The sequence below is a fragment of the Sprattus sprattus genome, assembly GCF_963457725.1.
Source record: "Sprattus sprattus genome assembly, chromosome: 13".
Lineage (NCBI taxonomy): Eukaryota > Metazoa > Chordata > Actinopteri > Clupeiformes > Clupeidae > Sprattus > Sprattus sprattus.
Window position 1 is genome coordinate 15,827,723 of NC_137911.1, and position 18,952 is coordinate 15,846,674.

Below are 18,952 nucleotides of genomic sequence, written 5' to 3' on the forward strand. Positions count from 1 at the left end.
AAAATGTGTTATAGGTACCTCGCACTATGTGAGTTATGCAGGCTCAGATTCCTGAATAGATGACGTACAGTTTTCTATATTTCTTACTTTCGGCTCTCTGTAAATACACAGGATATGTCTATTTATTTCATCTCTAACAATACACTTCAGAAGGCACTTCTGTTTTCCAGAGTTGTTTATGCAGCATGTCCAAAGTCACACAAAAAAAACAGCAAGAGAATGGTGGTGGTCCACTTGATGGGCAGGTGGTCAGTGCTTGGGCTGCACATCCACACACAACACCACATGCACCACCTGTTCTCCTTAAGGCGACACTGTGTGAGACAGGATTCTAATGGAGCCATCTGCTGGTTGAGTAGTGTGCTTACAGTAGCCTAACTATAATACGCTCAAAACTCATTCAGCAATTCCTCAAGACACACACGTTGTGCCGACGTATTTGCATGGTTTAAATATTTACATTGTTGATTGCAGTGTTCGAAGTTCAAAATGTGCATTTCAAGATACCATCTTTTATAGGCAGTGCAGTCCCTCAGAACCTCGATTTGACTCGATTCTGATTTTCGATTTGGAAGGTATAATGAGTCTAAAAAATTACACTTCAATGACTCCCACAAACATTCATATATTTTTTACCTTGCAAGTGAGTACATGTGATGTATGTATGACGTACATACCAGTGGGAAAAACTAAGAATATAGTGTTCTTCACGTTCCCCAGTCTTCCTCGCCCACAATTCACTACGACTTACCTTGGGCAAATTAATTGTCCTTCATTTTGGGTCTAAATAGGTTGTTTTTATATATTTTAACATATTACAGAGGCTACAGGGGAAATCACCATTTTGTAAAGTGCAACATCAAAGACGCTACATATAACTAAGGCCTAACAATAGCTTATCACTGGAAAATGTCTTTGCTGCCATTTCTAGTCATAAACCAACACATAGGCCTTCATGCATGCTTAAACAAAATATTTAGATGGCCTGGTTGGAATTCATAGCAGTAATTGTCGATTACTGATTACTTCGATATCTGACACTGAACTGTACTTTGTCGTCAAGCTTGCAGTTGTAGAATTTTTGCTCTGCCATATCAGACAGAGGCAGATGGTTGAATAGACATGTATACGGATGGTTGTTTAGCGCGCGGTTGTGCTACGGAAGTCGACTAATGAAAACAACCGCGCGGGTGGGGCTGACGGGAAGAGTGGAGTGGAAAAATGGCGTCTCCTAAAACTATACCCAAAGATGCACAGGTAATAGACGGATTTAATCCGATAATAAGACTTTGATGCAGGAGAGTACATACATTGCAGCAGTTTTACCATATAATGCAAACATTTTGCCGTATGCATGTATACTACTGTAAATACTGACCAGCCAGTTGTACATGGCTAACGTTAGCTAAGCTAATGTTAGCAAGTGTCGTTGGCTTAATCATGCAATATATCCTTTATCTATGTAACTTATACAGTAGGTTTTGGGATATGAAACACCCTTCAACGTAGTAAGGTCACTTGCATTGTTTAATTGTTAATCATGAGGTAGGGTAATGGCTGTGTAACGTTAGTTAAGAACAAGCTAACAGCTAGCTCACACTAGCCATCAACATTATGACAGTCAGTATTAACTTTAAACAATGATGGACTTCTTCAACTCAGAGTAGACGCGTTGGATATCAATAACCTTTCTGCTTTTCCATGAGTTATGCCTTTCTTTTCTCCTATTAAAGGTTATGATTCAGATTTTGAAAGACATGGGCATTACAGAGTACGAGCCTAGAGTAATCAATCAGATGCTGGAATTCACCTACAGTAAGTGCTCTGGTATCAGCTCACATCAGTGGTTTAGTTGGATAGTCCTTTTAGCAAAAAAAAGAGACATTTTGAATAACGATGAAAGTTAAGTGAATGGTACATGTTTTGATTATGTGTTGTTTTAAGTGACGTTGTGTCATCTATCAGGATATGTAACAACTATCATAGATGATGCCAAAATCTACGCGACACATGCCAAGAAATCTACTGTTGACGCCGATGATATAAGACTAGCAATCCAGTGTCGAATGGACCAGTCTTTCACCTCCCCTCCTCCACGAGATGTATGTATCACATATTTCATCAAGGTCACAGTTACAGTGGAATTGTGTATTTAAGTTCAAACAGCTTTACTGTAGTGCTTTGCTTTTGCCTATCTCCGTATCTATTCAGTGAGTTGCTATACATTATTATAGTGGTGTGCTGTTGATTTTAGTTATCACTATTGACTGAATAAATCACTTAATAAACAACTGATTCACACATTTTGTATGTAAGTGAATCTTCTCTAACAAGAGTTCACTTTCCATAGGGTATGCTTTGTTCTGTTTTGACAAGGAAAGGATAACGATCTGTTTTTCTCTGTATAATCTGCCATCATCAGGAGCCAGCATTTTTCATGTCTTTGTATACCATACTTTTCCCCACAACAAGTTCCTTCTTGAGGTTGCTCGGCAGAAGAACCAGACCCCTCTTCCTCTCATTAAGCCTTACACGGGTCCACGGCTCCCTCCTGATCGCTACTGCTTAACCGCACCAAACTATAGACTCAAGTCCCTACAGAAGAAGGTAAGTTAAGGAACAGAGAGTGGACTTGATTGTGCATCAGGGAGGGGGGTAGCACATGGTTTATTATGAGGTTCATGGAGACTTCTGTGGCCAAATACAGATTAGACTACAAGCATCTCTGGCATCTCTCAAAGTCATGGGAATTTTTTAAGGAACCACTTATGGGATGTTATTTTGTGAAATGAAAATCTAATCTTGATTTATTTTTTTTTATTTTTTTTATCTGTGTAGGTGACTTCTTCAGCAGGTAGAATCACAGTGCCACGGTTGAGTGTTGGAGCAGTGTCTAGCAGGCCGAGCACACCTACTCTCGGTGAGGGACATTTCACATTGGATGCTTCGGATCCTAACTATCATCCCATAATGTACACACGCAAATAAATGATCGCTTGCAAAAGCAGCATAAGGAACACCCCGGCGACTCATGGGCCTACTCATCAGATGACCCGAAGTGAAATTGTTCAGCATACATCAAATGTTTTCTGCTACTTAGTTGCTGTAGAGAAACCAGACACAGCCACAGTTTGTTTCATCAGTATTTCATTTCTCTCCTGTGTGTGGTGTGGCCAGGTACCCCCTCTGTTCAGACGGTGGCCTCCAAACTGGGGACGCCGGTATCATTAACTGGTCAGCGTTTCACTGTTCAGATCCCCTCCTCACAGGCTTCATCTGTAAAGTCAGGTAGGCACCTGTGTAAACCGGGTTCTTAGAAGTACATGCGGCAAGAGTCTATCTAACTATATTAGTAATTACTGTAATTTATCTAGTCTAGCTAATCATCAGGATAAGCTTCAGTGAGTCAACTGGTAGGTTAAGGTGCTAATATTACCAAGTCACACAAATGTATAAAATGTATGGCTTTCCCTGGGGTTTAAGTTCCTCTGGCTTTGGATAAAATCCTCAGCCAAATAAATATATTGCATATGAAAATGAAGCAAGTTCTACCCACATTTTAGTGTCTTGTAGATATAATTCATGTTCTGATGGAAACACTATAAGACCATGGAAGGGTAAAAAAAAAAAGTTGCCAGACTATAATCCCATCAAAACTAAATTGTCACTTCAAAATCGGATGATCTCCATGTTTTTTTTTGTTGTAGTAATTTTTATCCAAAGCAAATGATTTTCATTGTCATCAATCGTCATAATGTTTTTTATTCAGTTTATTTAGAATGTGATTTACTTGAATGTGCAGATAGCTGTGTTATGTTGTGTTTATTAGACAAGCATTTCTCAAATGTATATTTTGAGCATAACCCCACATTTGAATGTAATACATATGCCTAATAGGTGTAAAACATTTATTAATTATCGTATTGTATACTCACTGTATGCGATTATGTACAGGCTTTTTATTCAAGGGTTTATGCAATTAATTCTTATTTTGTAACTCTAGTTTCTATTGTAGAGTTTTTGTCTACACATCTTATAAGTTTTAAATCTTTTTTTTTTTTTGTGGTAATTTTCTCCAAAGCAGCTACTCCATCCACACCAACAGTCCAGAATGTCCTCATCAACCCTTCAATCATTGGCTCCAAAAACATTCTCATCACAACAAACATGGTGTCCCAGAATTCAGCAGCAGACTCGGGCTCCCTGAAGAGGAAGCATGAAGATGAAGACGACTATGACACCCTCTGATCTTGTAAATAGTGAGGTTTTGGAATAGCGTTCTGGAAGCAGAACAAGTTTTGTACATGGTTTCTTCTTAAAAGATGGGCATCTTTAGTCCTGGAAATGTTTAGAAATGACGCTTGAAACAGATATGTCTGGTTTATCAGGATTTTGTCAGATCCCTATAACTGAGAGTGGTTGTGAACCCATTATTTAGACCCAACTTCTCTTCTTTTTTTTTTATAAATAAATTTTGGGAGGAAAAAAATCATAGCATTTGGTCACTGTCATTGTTTAAAAATGTTTTCATTGAATAACCTGTTCGTTATGTTGCATATTAAGATGCCTATGGTATGTCTGCCAATATATATATATATATATATATATATATATATATTTCAGAGTACCAACTTGATATTAAACTGATAGTAGTATAATATTAAATGTACCATTCCTACATTCTACAATTATCCTTGTTCTGTGGTAAGTGGCTGGATGACCAGCTTTGCACAAGAATTATGGGCAATGGAACCCTCTAGTGGACAAATGCAAAAACCTGTAGGAAAAAAATGGTAAGGCCCAGGGGAACCCTGTTAATTTGGGTGTACAAAGAACCAAATATGATGATAAGAGTATAACTGCCATTACATTAAGTGACCAGTTAGCTTTTGGATTATATCATTTTAATATTATATTAATTTTGTGATTAATGAAAGTAAAAAAGATTTTACTTCAGTACAGCTTTTGATTACTCAAACCACTGCCAAAGACTACGAAACCTAAAATGGTTGTCTCGACAACAAAATATTACATATTAAAACCATTTGGTTTATTAATATGATACCAAAGGAATCCATACATGTTCAGTGTTGGGAAAGCTGAGCTGGTTCAGCATGCTTGATATGTAACACTACTTTTACTTGACAACATCAAACAGTAATTGTTTATATAACAAAATAAATTGTTGCTGAAGTTCAGTAATATACGAGCAACTAGTTAAATTAATAGATAAGACTTAAGGTATGTGATAAGTGAATATATTAATTAACGTATTGTATACTCACTGTATGCGATTATCTACAGACTTTTTATTCAAGGGTTTATGTAATGAATTCTTATTTTGTTACTTACATTTTTTAGATGTCTAGTTTCTATTGTAGAGTTTTGTCTACAACTCTTATAGACATAAATGTTTTAAATCATAATGCACTTTACTAAACAGGTACAGGTTCCAGGTAACAAGGGTTGTCAAACACTTAGTTCCTCCAATCCCCTAGGTGGCGCTTATTGATCTAAATAAATTCGCTCTCCGTATACTTGGGCGGCTCGGCCATGTTGAAATAAGTCGCTCTCATCCAAGCTCTCAGAGCGAAGGAACTGCAGCCCGCCATTGTGTAGAATCCAAGCTCTATAGAGAGACAGGGCACTTGGCTAACTCTTAGATAGACATTTCGTAACCCTGCCGCATTGATTTAAAAAAAGAATTTAAATACGCAGGCTCCAGGGAGAAAGAAATGTCAGCCAGCAGCCTTCTTGACCAGGTAAAGAGAGGCACTTTCTGAACTAATACGAGACCAAAAATTCCACCGAGACGTAGCTAGCTAGCTGGCTAGGTAGCACCAGAGCAGCAGTGACTCTCCCTGTGTAGTGCAGTAGGCCTGACCACCTGCTATAGGTCTGACTGGTGAATATAAATTTCTTTATTTATTTTTCCTTCTTTTCCTCTCATAACTCAAACCTTCATGAATCACCTGGACCCAATCCAGAGACCGAAAGGCCAAGGAAATAAAGGTAAGTTTTGTTTTTATGACAAGTTCTTCTCACTACTTATCTGTCCGTGTGCGATGGAGACCTTAGTTTGGGTTTTGCTTGCACTGTTCAATGATGACCACTAGCTAACGAAGGCCCATTTTATGTAAAGCTCTTTTTGAGACATTGGTTTAGACTGTCTCAGCGTACCTATCAGAATATGCATTTTCGTTTCTTTAAATAATCTACGGTAACATTGTCCCCGTTGAATTCTTTGAAATGGCGTGCTATTTATGTTAACGCTTCAGGAAGCCAATGAAGTTGGGCTAGCTCGCTAACTCTGCTAGCGATAGCTTCGTGATAAATCTAAGGAAGTGGACTTGGTGATGCATGTTCCTTAGCAAGCTAGCTCAGTCTGGACGATAAATTGGAGACGGATGTCAGGGCATTGTGATCATTTTTTACAAAGTGATTGGTGAGTGGAGAGGATCTCATTTTTGTGTACCAGGTCAAGCCTCGGTTCAATTCGTGTTAAATATTTCAGTAAAAACACGATCGAATGATCAGTTAAGACCTCGACTGACGTTTAACGTGACTGTAATGTAGTTCAGCGCCCGGGAAAGACGCAACCACTGCATGCCAACAGCGTGCTCCTGACTGACCGTAAATCATGCTCGCCCTATTGGCTGTCTTTTTTTCATAGTGCTATAAAATTATATTTCGCGTCTGAATATTCGCCGTCTGCTTTAGGATGGGCACTTAATACTGAAGTTAATGTACAAGATAATTCCACGAAAGTAGCGCCAACTACGTCAGCACTTCTACATACAAGGAACCGTGGACCGATGGCCACTTGCACTGTTTCAGTGAACTAGTTGAATGTTTGTTTGTTTTTTGTGCGTGTGGGGTTTTTGGTTTGTTGATAGTCTAATAAGGTAAAAGGTTACCAAATATATATATATATGACTCAAAAAGAAATTCAAGATATTTACCAGAAACGTAAGTGTTTACCTTGAGTCTTTGTAGTTATTTTGTGTATATTTGTTCTAACTTAGCTGATTTTCAATTTCCCGCAGTGCAAAACGGGACTGTGACACAGAAGGACACGTTAAATGATGACGAGTTCGAGCCTTACCTGAACACTCAAACCAGACAGGTATGTCTTCATTTCTTATGAAAGAGAACATGTAAAAAATTGTGTTAATTAGTAAGACCATAATTAGGTGTTTCAGTTTACATTGATTTTAATCATTATCATTTATGTGTCAATTAAGTCGTATCTCATCATAACATTAAAAGTAAAATTCTGTAACTTTCCTCAGTACATCATGATGCTCATGACTAAGTGTGTGGTAGACTCACTGTGATGTAATGAGGGTCATCTTTTATTGGACGCACCATGGTAGTGGGGGGCGGGTCCTCCAGTAAATGGGCCACAGTGGGTATAAAAGGCCCTGTATTCCTCCTGTGAAGGAATGTCATCCTTTTGTCATTTTTCTGTTGCCATGATCACAATGCAGAAGGGGATGTAAGGACCTGCTCTGACATCTAAACTTTTCTGTTCAGATATGTAACTGTCCACATTAACTTTGAATTAAGTGGTTGACCCAAATTGGTAAACCAAGATGAGGATGAGTATATTACACACTTCACAGTGTGCCAACAGTGTTATGACCCTTGCTTGATAGGAAAACATTCATCCTTTTTTGTGTGCTGTGCAGCTGCTCACTGATCCCTACAGGAGTTGAATGTGCATACCTTGTCTAGTTTTTCGAAATAGTAACCACTTCGTCCTTGTTTTCTGCAGAGCAATGCCTACACGGCCATGTCGGACTCCTACATGCCCAGCTACTATAGCCCCTCCATAGGCTTCACGTACTCCTTGAACGAGGCGGCATGGTCTACCGGCGGAGATCCCCCAATGCCTTACCTGGCCTCCTATGGACAGCTCAGCAACGGGGAGCACCACTTCCTCCCGGATGCTATGTTTGGCCAGTCTGGAGCGCTGGGCAGCAACCCGTTCCTGGGGCAGCATGGCTTCAACTTCTTCCCCAGCGGCATCGACTTCTCAGCCTGGGGCAGCAGCAGCTCTCAGGGACAGTCCACTCAGAGCTCAGGCTACAGCAGCAGCTACGCCTATGCACCCAGCTCGCTAGGGGGCGCCATGATCGACGGACAGTCTCCTTTTGCCGCCAGCGAGCCACTCAACAAGGCCGTGGGCATGAACAACTTGGACCAGGGCATGGCTGAACTTAAGATCGGAGGTGGGGGCAACATCGCGCCCAAAGTGGTGGGCTCAGGTCTCCCGGGGTGCCCTATGGGTCAGGTGTCGGGCCCCCCAACCGTGCCCCCTGTCTCCATCGCCCCAGCCAAGCCAGCCTCATGGGCGGACATTGCCAGCAAGCCAGCCAAGCCGCAACCCAAGCTGAAAACCAAGGGCGGCCTTGGCGGGACTAACCTACCCCCTCCGCCCATTAAACACAACATGGATATTGGCACTTGGGACAACAAAGGGACCATGCCTAAGGCATCCACCCCGCAGCAGGTCTCCTTCCCCAGCAATGGGCAGCCGCCCAATCAGTCCTCACCACAGCCTGGCACAACTGCAGGGGGGGCTCCTCAGCTCCCAATGAGCAACGGGCAGCTGGTGTCTCCCCCCTCCCATCTTGTCTCCCATCTTCCCCCTAATGGGCAGCAGCCACAACAGGCCATGGTGCCCCAGCAGCCTCTTGCCCAGCCCCCTACCTCCTCTCAATCTTCCCAACCTACCCGCTGGGTGCCGCCTCGTAACCGTGCCAACGGGTTTGGGGACAACGGCGCTGGCCCGGGTCAGTCTCCGCCGAGCTCCGGAGCGGGCGGCATACCCGGCATGCCCTCCGAACCCCACCCTGTGCTGGAAAAGCTGCGCTTGGTCAACAACTACAACCCCAAGGACTTCGACTGGAACCCCAAGCAAGGCCGCGTGTTCATCATCAAGAGCTATTCAGAGGACGACATCCACCGCTCCATTAAGTACAACATTTGGTGCAGCACCGAGCACGGCAACAAGCGCCTGGACGCAGCGTACCGCTCACTGGGCGCCAAGGGCCCGCTCTACCTACTCTTCAGCGTCAATGGCAGTGGGCACTTCTGTGGCGTGGCAGAGATGCGCTCGCCCGTGGACTACAACACCTGTGCCGGCGTGTGGTCACAGGACAAGTGGAAGGGCCGCTTTGACGTGCGCTGGATCTTCGTCAAGGACGTTCCTAACAGCCAGCTGCGGCATATCCGCCTGGAGAACAACGAGAACAAGCCGGTGACCAACTCTCGGGACACACAGGAGGTGCCTCTGGACAAGGCACGGCAGGTCCTTAAGATCATCGCGGGTTACAAGCACACCACCTCTATCTTCGACGACTTCTCGCACTACGAGAAGCGTCAGGAGGAAGAGGAGAGTGTGAAAAAGGTAACCAGCCGCAGCCTGGGAAAATAAAATGAGGAGTTGAGGTTAAATGTTACTGTGTCTGTGGAGATGATGTCCTGCTGGTCATGAATGAGGAGGGTTGTTTTGTTCTGTCTGAACCATGAATGTAGATAATTATTCTGCTTGTTTGGAGAAAATAATTGAGGTTGAACCATAGCATCAGCTCTTTGCTTGCATATATGTGTAGAGAAATGTGTATAAACTCACGGTGCACTTTGTTTAAATACAAATTTGTTTCTATATGACGTGGGGGATGATCTGTGCATACTTGGTTGTGCGTGTACTTTGTCCATTTTCAAACTAACAAATGGGTCCTCGTGTGACGCTGCAAGGCAAGCATTTGGAGTCTTTTTTTACTCCGTACCTGCCAGAAATGTATTTGCTTTTGGCCTTTGTTCGTCCTTCAGAAAGAAGTCAGACTTGTTTGAAAATGAACCTTATTGTTGGGAGTCAGTTGCTTTGTGTCTCGCACACTCCCTTAGTGATGCAGTGGTTCTTCCAAAAAAGGTATTTTTATTTTCATTAAAGGCAACTATAAACACTGTCTATAACAACAAACAAATGCTCACAGCATGTCGTGATTCACAAGATGGAGTAGTAATATTCTACTCCCTGCTCAGGCTCTACTTTGACTAGCGTCATGTCCATATTTCATTTAGTTGGAGAAGGTTTAGCTTTCTTTTGATTTCAGCTCTGGACCGATGTTCAATCAAGTTCAAAGTCCATTTATTTGACACTTCACAGAAAGTCCTTGAATTAGCAGGTTACTTTGAAACGTTCTTTTTTTTTAAACTCAATTAGAGGTCTGAGCAGAATATGAATGAACCTGCAAAGATATAGCTGAAAATGTGCTCCTGGTGTACAGCTCTCCTTTGACTGTAAGCATACCACTGAAAAGGTGTGTGTGTTTGTGTTTAGTGAAATTGCCAGCCATTTATGTTGCTGGATGCATGCAGTTGTAGTTCTGGTTCCTCACTAAAGGGGGTGCTGTTGGGCTGAGTAATTTGTGCTCACCTTTTCATGTCTTTGGTGGGGTGTTGTGACACATGATCCACTTTGCTATTGAAGTCAATGAGAGCTTATGTTACACATTGTTTTGTATCCACATTTGAATGTTCAAAGGCAGCACCCATCCATTATTTACAATGGGGAATAGGGTGCATCTCAAAAGCACAGCATCATTTTCTTAACACGGAATATTTATTTTCTACCACCTATCCTTGTTCCAAGTCATTGCAAAACCATTACTTGCCCAATGCCTGGCACATATATTTGCAGTGTAAATTCTTTGTTGTGGGGGGGGGGGGGGTCAATGAACCAAGACGTGTTCCTGGTCTTTGTATGAGGCTATGCTGTCACTAGTAGCCAGTAGTTTGAATGGCCTTGTGGTAGTCCGTCAAGCACAGCAGCAGTGTTTCTGAATTGGTGTGTTGATCTGCTAGGCAGGACTGATGGCGATTATGACTCTCTCCTCTAACTATTATTATTGAAATTAAATATATTTTGTATATATTGTACACAGTATAAGATGCTGTTACCCTGTGCAACTGAAGGCAAAGGTTATTTACTTCTTTTTTTTTTAAGTGTGGTGGAAGACAAAGATAAACATAAAGCAAATGTTTTCAAAGACCACAAGTTTATAGTAATGTTGAATCGGGTCATCTGAGCAGTAGAAGTATTATGACTCGCATTGATAAGATGCTTTGTTTTGTATTTCTTCCTCATACATTATGAATATGAGTTCCCATGTGTGCTAATGACCTTTGTGTGTGTTTACAGGTGGAAGTTCAGGGTGGGGACCCCTACACCAGTAATGCCAACAGGGGCCATTACAGAATGCAGGTAAACACAATACATAAATTACACCATGACACAATATAGCAGTCAGTTTAGGAAAGGCTGTTTAAAGGGCTTAGTAATGCTATAGTTCACAATAGAGAGGATTTTTACATTAGAGAAGAAGGAACATAAATTTGAATGCTCCGTTTCATGTCACTTGGTAGGCAAATAGTGGAAATGTGCATATTTCCAGCTTTGTCACAAGACTATGGCTACCTTAGGGTATGTGTATTGCAATGCATAATTAGGCAGAGGTGCTTTAAATTATAAGGGGAAAAAATAAAATACAGTTTTCCAGGACATAGAATTTTAAAATCCCATTTTCCAGCCCTGAAAAAGTAATGAAATTCAGTAAATGTGTTGAAGGTTTTGAAAAAGTCCTCACATAGGATTTTGTCGTATGTGTGTCTACTTAAATTTGCTGTTAATTTACTCTTTCAGGGATAATATTTCACAGGCAAATTTCTGCAGTGATGTCTATTAGAAAATAAATGGAAAATGTGGTTGTTTAATTTTCTTTCAATAGATAGGCTCACACTGTGGAAATGGCCACAGATATTTCATTAAAGTCCTTGAAAAGTCATGGTGTTGAAGATTTTAAAAGTTTTCCGTAAAACTGGGCAGGTAACCTGTAACCAAAAATGAGGCAGGAGTGTACATGTAGTCGACAGTGAGGCTGCAATGCTGTTACTTCAACCCACGACTGAAATGTTCTCTTAGTTTCTCAGAAAGGTTCGATTTTAAAATGTATGTTTTGTTTTCTTCATAGGATCGCCAAGGACGTGTCAAGTAACAGTCACCATTTTGGGCAAAAGACTGTGATGGCCCTACTTTTCTCCTGTCTGCTCCAGATCTTTTCACAAAGTCTAAAGGGGGAAACACCCAAGGATTTAAAAAAAAAGAAGACTCTTGATTTCTGTTGACTTAAAAGACTTGGAACTTGTAGTAAAAGAAAAAGAGAAACAATTATTCATAGGACTTCAACAACTTAATAATTCTATAGGATCCTTAGGTGAACCTCATGTTTTCCTTTTTGTCCCACCCCTTTTCACTCTCCTGTTTTTTTTGTCCTATGCTTTTTTCAGTTTTTTTTGTTTTGTTTGTTTTTTAAGAAATCATCTTCAGTTTTTACAGTCCAAGCAAGGCAACACGTTGGCTGTGTCACTCAGATCTTAAGAGGAGTTGTGTAGTGTTGGCTCACTACTGCCCCCCTCTGATTGGACAGGTTGTGTAATTTCTTTGTAACCCCACCGTCTCCCCATTGAAGATTGAAATAACCAATCCGGAAGCAGAGTTGGCTTTCTCCCATCACATTTAGTGGATGTTGCATCGTGGGTAATTTGAACGATAACCGTGAACAGTGTGATCTTTCAAAAGTAACTTTATTTTGTCCTTAATCGATCCCTACATAAGTCACATGGCGATGCGAAGAAATTGCCCTTAGCTTATCTTGTGTGAAGAGAGAAGGAATTGGCTAAGTGGGACGGATGGGTCGAAAGCAAAAGATTTAAGTTGTCATTGGTCATTGTATAATTTGTATGGTAAGCGAAAGGGGCCGTGTTGGCAGTCCTCTGAACTTTTAGTTTCCATTTTCCTGTCTCTTGGGCAATTAAAATCGTTGCTAGAGGTGCTCTTTACCTTCATTTTTTTGTTTGTTTTTCCCTCCTCCGTTTCTTAAGTCTGCATCGGGATGGGCCTTGCTCCGATTCTTTCTATTAATCAGTTCAACGTAATAAACGTGTATACCCAGCAGAACGTGTGTGTGTGTGTGCGTGCATTCACCTTGTATGTGTACTCGTCATGCACTACATTTTGTTTTTCGTTTCACTCTGAATAATAAATGAATGCGTAATAATTCAATAACAACTCCCTGTCTGTGTCCTACACTCGCTAACCTTTACACCCGTTTCATCTCGTCTCACGCTCACCTTTCTAACCACCATTCTCAACCTTCGTTACTCTTTCCTTCCCCGTGGTATCTTCTTGTCGGTGCATAGGTTGATAATTTATAGGCAATTTTGCCGTGTCCAAAATAAAGATGCTACGCAAAGGCAGTTTGCGATGTTTTTTTTTTTTTTCATGGACGCACCCGATGCACAGGTTATACACTGTGTCCCATCACTTGGTTGTTAGTCAGATTATATGCCTTCCATCATCCTATGGTTAGTCCTAGATTTCCCTAAGCATGCTGGTTTCAAAGCCTGGTTACTTAGGTATGTTTGAACTGCAAATAAAACAGTGGGATTCAATGAAAGGACCTGTTTCAAGAATGTATTTTCAAAAACCTAATCCAGTTAAATGAAGTGTGGGATGTACCTCAAATTCTGCACAACTTGATGGAGTAATTAAATGAACGTGGGTGACCTTTTGCGGTGCGTTATTTTAGTTGTAGACCGATTCCAAGTTTGGCGAAGCATGTGAATGCAATAAACAGAAAAGACGAACTAGTCACTAACTTGCACATTAGAGGAGGCTTCTATTTTGACAGGTGTGTGCAGGGCTTCCAAAAAATTATGGGCTACCCTATTTTTTTTATTTTTTTTTATTCAGTTGGGGAAAAGCAACAGACTTCCATTAGATCTTGCCACTGCTTGTTGTCATATTTTCTTGGAGTTTAGTAACGTCGACCACAGAATCTTGTCACTTGCTTGTCCGCACGAAGTGTCATTAGCCCGTTGAATTTTGATAGGAAAATGGCGGTAGGTCAATGCGTTGACGAAGTATGGCCAACAGGGCGCGACATATCCTAATAAAATGTCGTTACTGTTGATAGGTGACAATTAGTATTTTGCAAGGCGCAGTAGACTGTAAAGGTCCGTGATCATTTGCATATACAAAATGTGTTTCATTCTACACAAAAAAACAGCTTAATAACCCATGATGCATCAAAGACGAGGTAGGTAGGGGGATGCTGGTGTTTCTAATTTCACGCTGAGGGCTACTTTTCAGTAGGCCCATAGGCCTTGCCCCCTTGGTTTTAGTGTTTAAAATTGACAGTTGTTTGATTATTAACCAAAATAATCTAAATGGGTAACGTACCCTCTCTTGTCCCTAAATCAAGGCTTTGTTGCCTGCAACATCACCTCACTTTTGTGATGATAAGCAGTGTGTGTCTGATGTCAGCCAGGGTCACACATGGCCATCACCTGCAACCGTCCTACACAATGGCAGAGAGTGCTCTCTGTCGCAGGTTTCAGGACTGGGGTGTGTGTGTGTGTGTGTCTGTGCACACGCATAGGGGGTGTGAGGCGGCACGTGCCGTAGTCTGCAGAGACAACCCACCCCCTGACCCGTATCTGTGAGTCTCCTGGGACCCTTTTGTCTCATGGGAGACCCAAATGAAATGGAGGAAGGGGGATCACACTTACAACCCAGAGCACATTAACAAAGTGTGTGTGTGTGTGTGTGTGTGTGTGTGTGTGTGTGTGTGTGTGTGTGTGTGTGTGTGTGTGTGCATACAAGGCAGATTTGGTGGTCTTGTACAGCTTTGGTCGTGATGTCAGCTCTTGGGTGGGGGTGAATTTTGGGTTTGCAGTTTGTTTGAGACGCCTCTCTATAGTGTCTTAGATGATGCTTACAATATTTTTGTTTCATAAAAGATTACTAACTATGAACCCCAGCTTATTTGGGATCAGCCTGTATCAAAAATAGACGGCCTTCTTTGAACCACTCATTAATATGGCTTACTATCAGTCTTTTTGTATTATGTGATTCCCATATCCCATATCGGTATAGGCACATTTCTCTCAGCTAAGGGATATGGTAATACGTGATCTGAGGAATTTTAGCAAAACTAGGTTAAGTCCTGATGCAAGGTTAAAACTGAATGTTCATTTTCCAGTGAAGCATGTTTTGTGTTCAGAGAAATGTAGGCTACTCATGATAAAACATCCGCGTCTAAATGGCTGAGAGTGGGATTTCAGAGGTAAAACAGAGAAATACAATGTGTTAGAAAAATAATGTATTGGAAATCCTAAAAAAGCATCTATGTAAGGCGCTATGCAATGGCTTACAAACCAGAATCACCGATCAAATACTTAAGACTCTCACTTTTCTCTTCTGTAAGGAGAGAGCGAGGCCCATTTGATCGTGGCCTAGGTCGTTTCTGACCAGTTTTTGCCTACTGGTAAAAGCTCTTTATTGATGCGTATATGATTGTGCCGACGACAGACATTATCTCAACGCAAGGGACGGCTGTTAACTCAACAAAAGCTCTGATCACGCTGTTGAATTGGGACAGGCAATTTGCCGACTGGCCAGATTCCGCCCCCGTCAGTTGGTTGACATGCTGATTTAAAATGCGCCATGCAGCTACTGCAAGCGTTGACCATTACCATAAATGCATCTATCTTCGTCTTCCATTAGTACCGCTTGGTCATGCCTCACCCGAGCCATATTTCCATAACGAATTCATAACGGTTTGCCAGGTTGATTTCGTTTTCGGAACCAGCGTCATATTTGTTTGCCAGCTGGTCTTTTTTAAAACAGGCTAAATCCAATTGCGCATCATGTAGACCTAGGCACCGTTTATGGCACTCTTAGTTAAATGTAAGACTATTGTTTTCTTACACACTCCACATTTCCTATCCCTCCCATGTTTTAAAGACATAGGTAGGTAGGCCTACTAAAACTACTAGAATTGTCCATACCTAAGACTTATGGAGGGAAATTAGAAGAGTAGAATTCGAGAGAAATACGAAGACCTACATGCGTACGTTTGGGGATGGAACGTACCATATAGGCTACTGCTGAAAGGGATTGGAACATTTGAGAAGTATAGGCCTGGCCAAATGTAGCGTGTGATGTAGTAGCCTTACTGATTCATTTTTTTGACTACAACAATCATTTCCATGTTTTAAATAAGAAGCTGCCGCTTTTGTTTAATGCAAAAAAAAAATGTAGTTCTCCGCACCAAGCCAACGCGTCTTTGTGCTCAGCAGATCTGTCGTTATATTGTACAAACAGGGACCTGGCCAGAAATGTAGCCTAAAGGCCTAATGCTTACAGTCTGAATTTAATGTCACGGTCTCCGGGGTGTAAATGAACGCAGTGTCATGGTTAGTGATTAATATGCATTTATCCCTTTAGTTAGGCTATGTGTTCGCCTAAAAAGGTCACAGGATTTGGAAGGGTCATAGTGACGACGGCCGCCCGGCGCATTTTATTTCTCATTTGTTCGTCTTTTATTGCATAGCATAATAATGAGAAAAAAGCATATATTTGGCCTTTCCGAACTTAGCCTATGTATCAGAGAAAAAAAAAGCCACATATATTCTGTTAAATATTTCACGTAATTTCGAATGTTAAATGCAAGCCTGATGTTGAATGTAAGGATTGCCCTGGTCTATTTTGGGCTTCATTAAACCAACAAGGTAAGCTGTCGTTTGATTTCAGTGAATTGTTGTAACCGTGTTAAAATCAAAGTTTGCGGTATTTCAGTGTTGTAACATATAGCCTACACAATGACAAAGGGATCCGAGAGGCCTGGGAAGTCCGTTATGTGTATAAATAAGCCGTAAAATCGGTCGTTTTAGCATATTATTAATGTGGAAAAACCATTACAATTATTTAGCCATGAAGATATAATTATTTTGTCATAGCCTAGCTTACAAGCCTTGCAAAGGTGCTGTGCTGCAGGAATGTAGGTCAAACCGCAACCTCTGCAACGCAGTTTGATGTTTGCGTGATGAAATTTAAAAGCAATTTAAAATCTAAACATATACCCCGAATTGAAATTTCTTTAAAAAATATAGCACAGTGTTATACACTTTTTAGTTTCATTATCGATGTAGGCCATATGCTTTACAAATGCATTGCGAACAGCTCCCCGGAAAACCAACTCTTGCACGGTCCGCTAATTGTAACACCTACGTTGTCTTGTTCCACGTTTGGAATATGAGCAGATGACATTTTGCCATCATAAATAAACTTACTTTGACGGCGACAGGGGAATGTATGAGTTGGGACACACATGTGTTTTTTCTTGCCAGTACATAATGCTGCAATGCCGACGGGTGTGTCATAGAAAATACTTTATTCAAAAGCCAAAATGTTTCATTTCAGCCTGGTCAGAGCTGTTGAGGGCTAAAATGATATTCACAGAAAAGATCAGAACTGAGTAGGACACTGTGTGTTTGTGTGTGTGTGTGTGTGTGTGTGTGTCTTTCCGCTAGGGAGGTCATCTGCATGCACACAATCCTTTGATTTTATCAGCACCACCAAAATATCCTGCCACATGGTTGGTTGACCCAGTCCACTGTAAGCAGAGCCACTTTCCTGACAAGGAAGTCCAGGTGATCCGTCCGCGTTGGGTGCTGGTATGATGCTCATAGCTGCTCTCTTGGCATTCACCGCGTGCCTTAATTGTATTGAAATTAAATCAAGGTCCACTGTGAACACAAAGAGCTCAAACCAAGTTCCAAGCTTCACTTCTCCTCTCCAATACATTTTCCTCTCTATTTTTCTCTCTTTTTCTCCATTTCTTCTTCACTCAGTATTTACCTCACTCTCCCCTATGCTCAGGTTGCGTTGTTTCACACATTTCAGTCTATAAACTGATCCTTCCTGTGTGTGTGTGTGTGTGTGTGTGTGTGTGTGTGTGTGTGTGTGTGTTTCTAATGCTGTCATCTGGTGGGGTGACTGTTCCTGTCCTTCTGTCCTTCTCACCTGTCATCCTCCGTTCGGTTCTGTTGCTGTTCTGCGGTCCTCGCATGTCTTCACAGTCTCACACAGACACAGACACACACACACTCACACACCTACTCACACACAACTCACATTACAAACAAACAAACAAAGTGTGAATACATATACATCGCTTTCCTACTGGGTATTTTTCCTTCGCCTCTTCCTTTCCCGCTATATATGCACACATGCATTGGACATGTATTGGACATGTATATGTCTGTGTATGCGGGCATGCATGCAGGCTTGCATGTATGTACGCATGGCATATAGCTCTCTCTTTTTAAGCAACCTCCATAACAAATAGCATTTCATGCAACCTTACCCCTGTCACAGATGCAATTGCTCCGCCACTGCATGTCCTACATTCACACGCATGCACTAACAGGAAGGTACTGCCAACCCCCATCTCCATCTATGTAAATAAAGCCTACTGCAGTAAAGACTCCTCAGCACATCCTTATTTCCCCCTGTACAAATCCACATACCTACGAGCAAATACAGTGAAGAGAAGCAGAGAAAACAAGGCAGAGAGAGAGAGCGAGAGAGAGATGAAGTGCCTTTTGTTGCACTAGGACAAGAATAGCCTTGGTACCTGGTAGCTACAGTGGTTCATTCCTGCAGAGCTTCTTGCTGGTAGCGAAACAAAGGATGATAGCATGAGCTGTGTCAGAAGCTTACATAAAGATGCCCAGCTCTTTGCCTCCCCTCCACTGAACCTCTCTGCCTTTTGGTACAGCGCGTGCATCTCTCTCAATGTGAAAGTCCACTGGAACATCAAAGCCAAACACTAGCGTGTCTGCATATCAGTTAGCTATGTCGCTTCTCTCTCTCTCTCTCTTGCTCCCTCTTTCTCTCTCTTGCTCCCTCTCTCTCTATCTCTCTCCCTCCCCCCACTTCTCGCATCTCTCAGTACAGCTTCTCTCTCTCGCCCTCTCTCTCTCCTCCGTCCTCTCTATCCCTCACAAACATGTACAGCGAATGGTAGTTCAAAAC

The 18,952-nt window shown here is 41.7% G+C and overlaps 2 protein-coding genes across 3 annotated transcripts; both read left to right on the top strand.

Moving 5' to 3' along the window:
* The first annotated feature begins 1,182 nt into the window (after window positions 1-1,182).
* taf9 (TAF9 RNA polymerase II, TATA box binding protein (TBP)-associated factor) lies at window positions 1,183-4,563 on the top strand. 2 transcript variants are annotated; one of them, XM_080849664.1, is made up of 7 exons: window positions 1,183-1,257; window positions 1,734-1,815; window positions 1,966-2,102; window positions 2,473-2,607; window positions 2,839-2,920; window positions 3,178-3,288; window positions 4,082-4,563. In XM_080849664.1, exons 1-7 carry the CDS (start codon window positions 1,222-1,224, stop codon window positions 4,246-4,248), a joined length of 750 nt encoding a protein of 249 aa, XP_080705790.1. In that variant the 5' UTR covers window positions 1,183-1,221; the 3' UTR covers window positions 4,249-4,563. The 2 variants fall into 2 exon arrangements, with proteins under 2 accessions (XP_080705790.1, XP_080705791.1); XM_080849665.1 differs by having other exon boundaries at window positions 4,085-4,563.
* Window positions 4,564-5,599: 1,036 nt separating this feature from the next.
* ythdf2 (YTH N6-methyladenosine RNA binding protein F2) lies at window positions 5,600-13,027 on the top strand. The gene is made up of 6 exons (XM_080850675.1): window positions 5,600-5,762; window positions 5,988-6,012; window positions 7,047-7,126; window positions 7,778-9,415; window positions 11,213-11,275; window positions 12,042-13,027. Exons 1-6 carry the CDS (start codon window positions 5,736-5,738, stop codon window positions 12,063-12,065), a joined length of 1,857 nt encoding a protein of 618 aa, XP_080706801.1. The 5' UTR covers window positions 5,600-5,735; the 3' UTR covers window positions 12,066-13,027.
* Window positions 13,028-18,952: the final 5,925 nt, after the last annotated feature.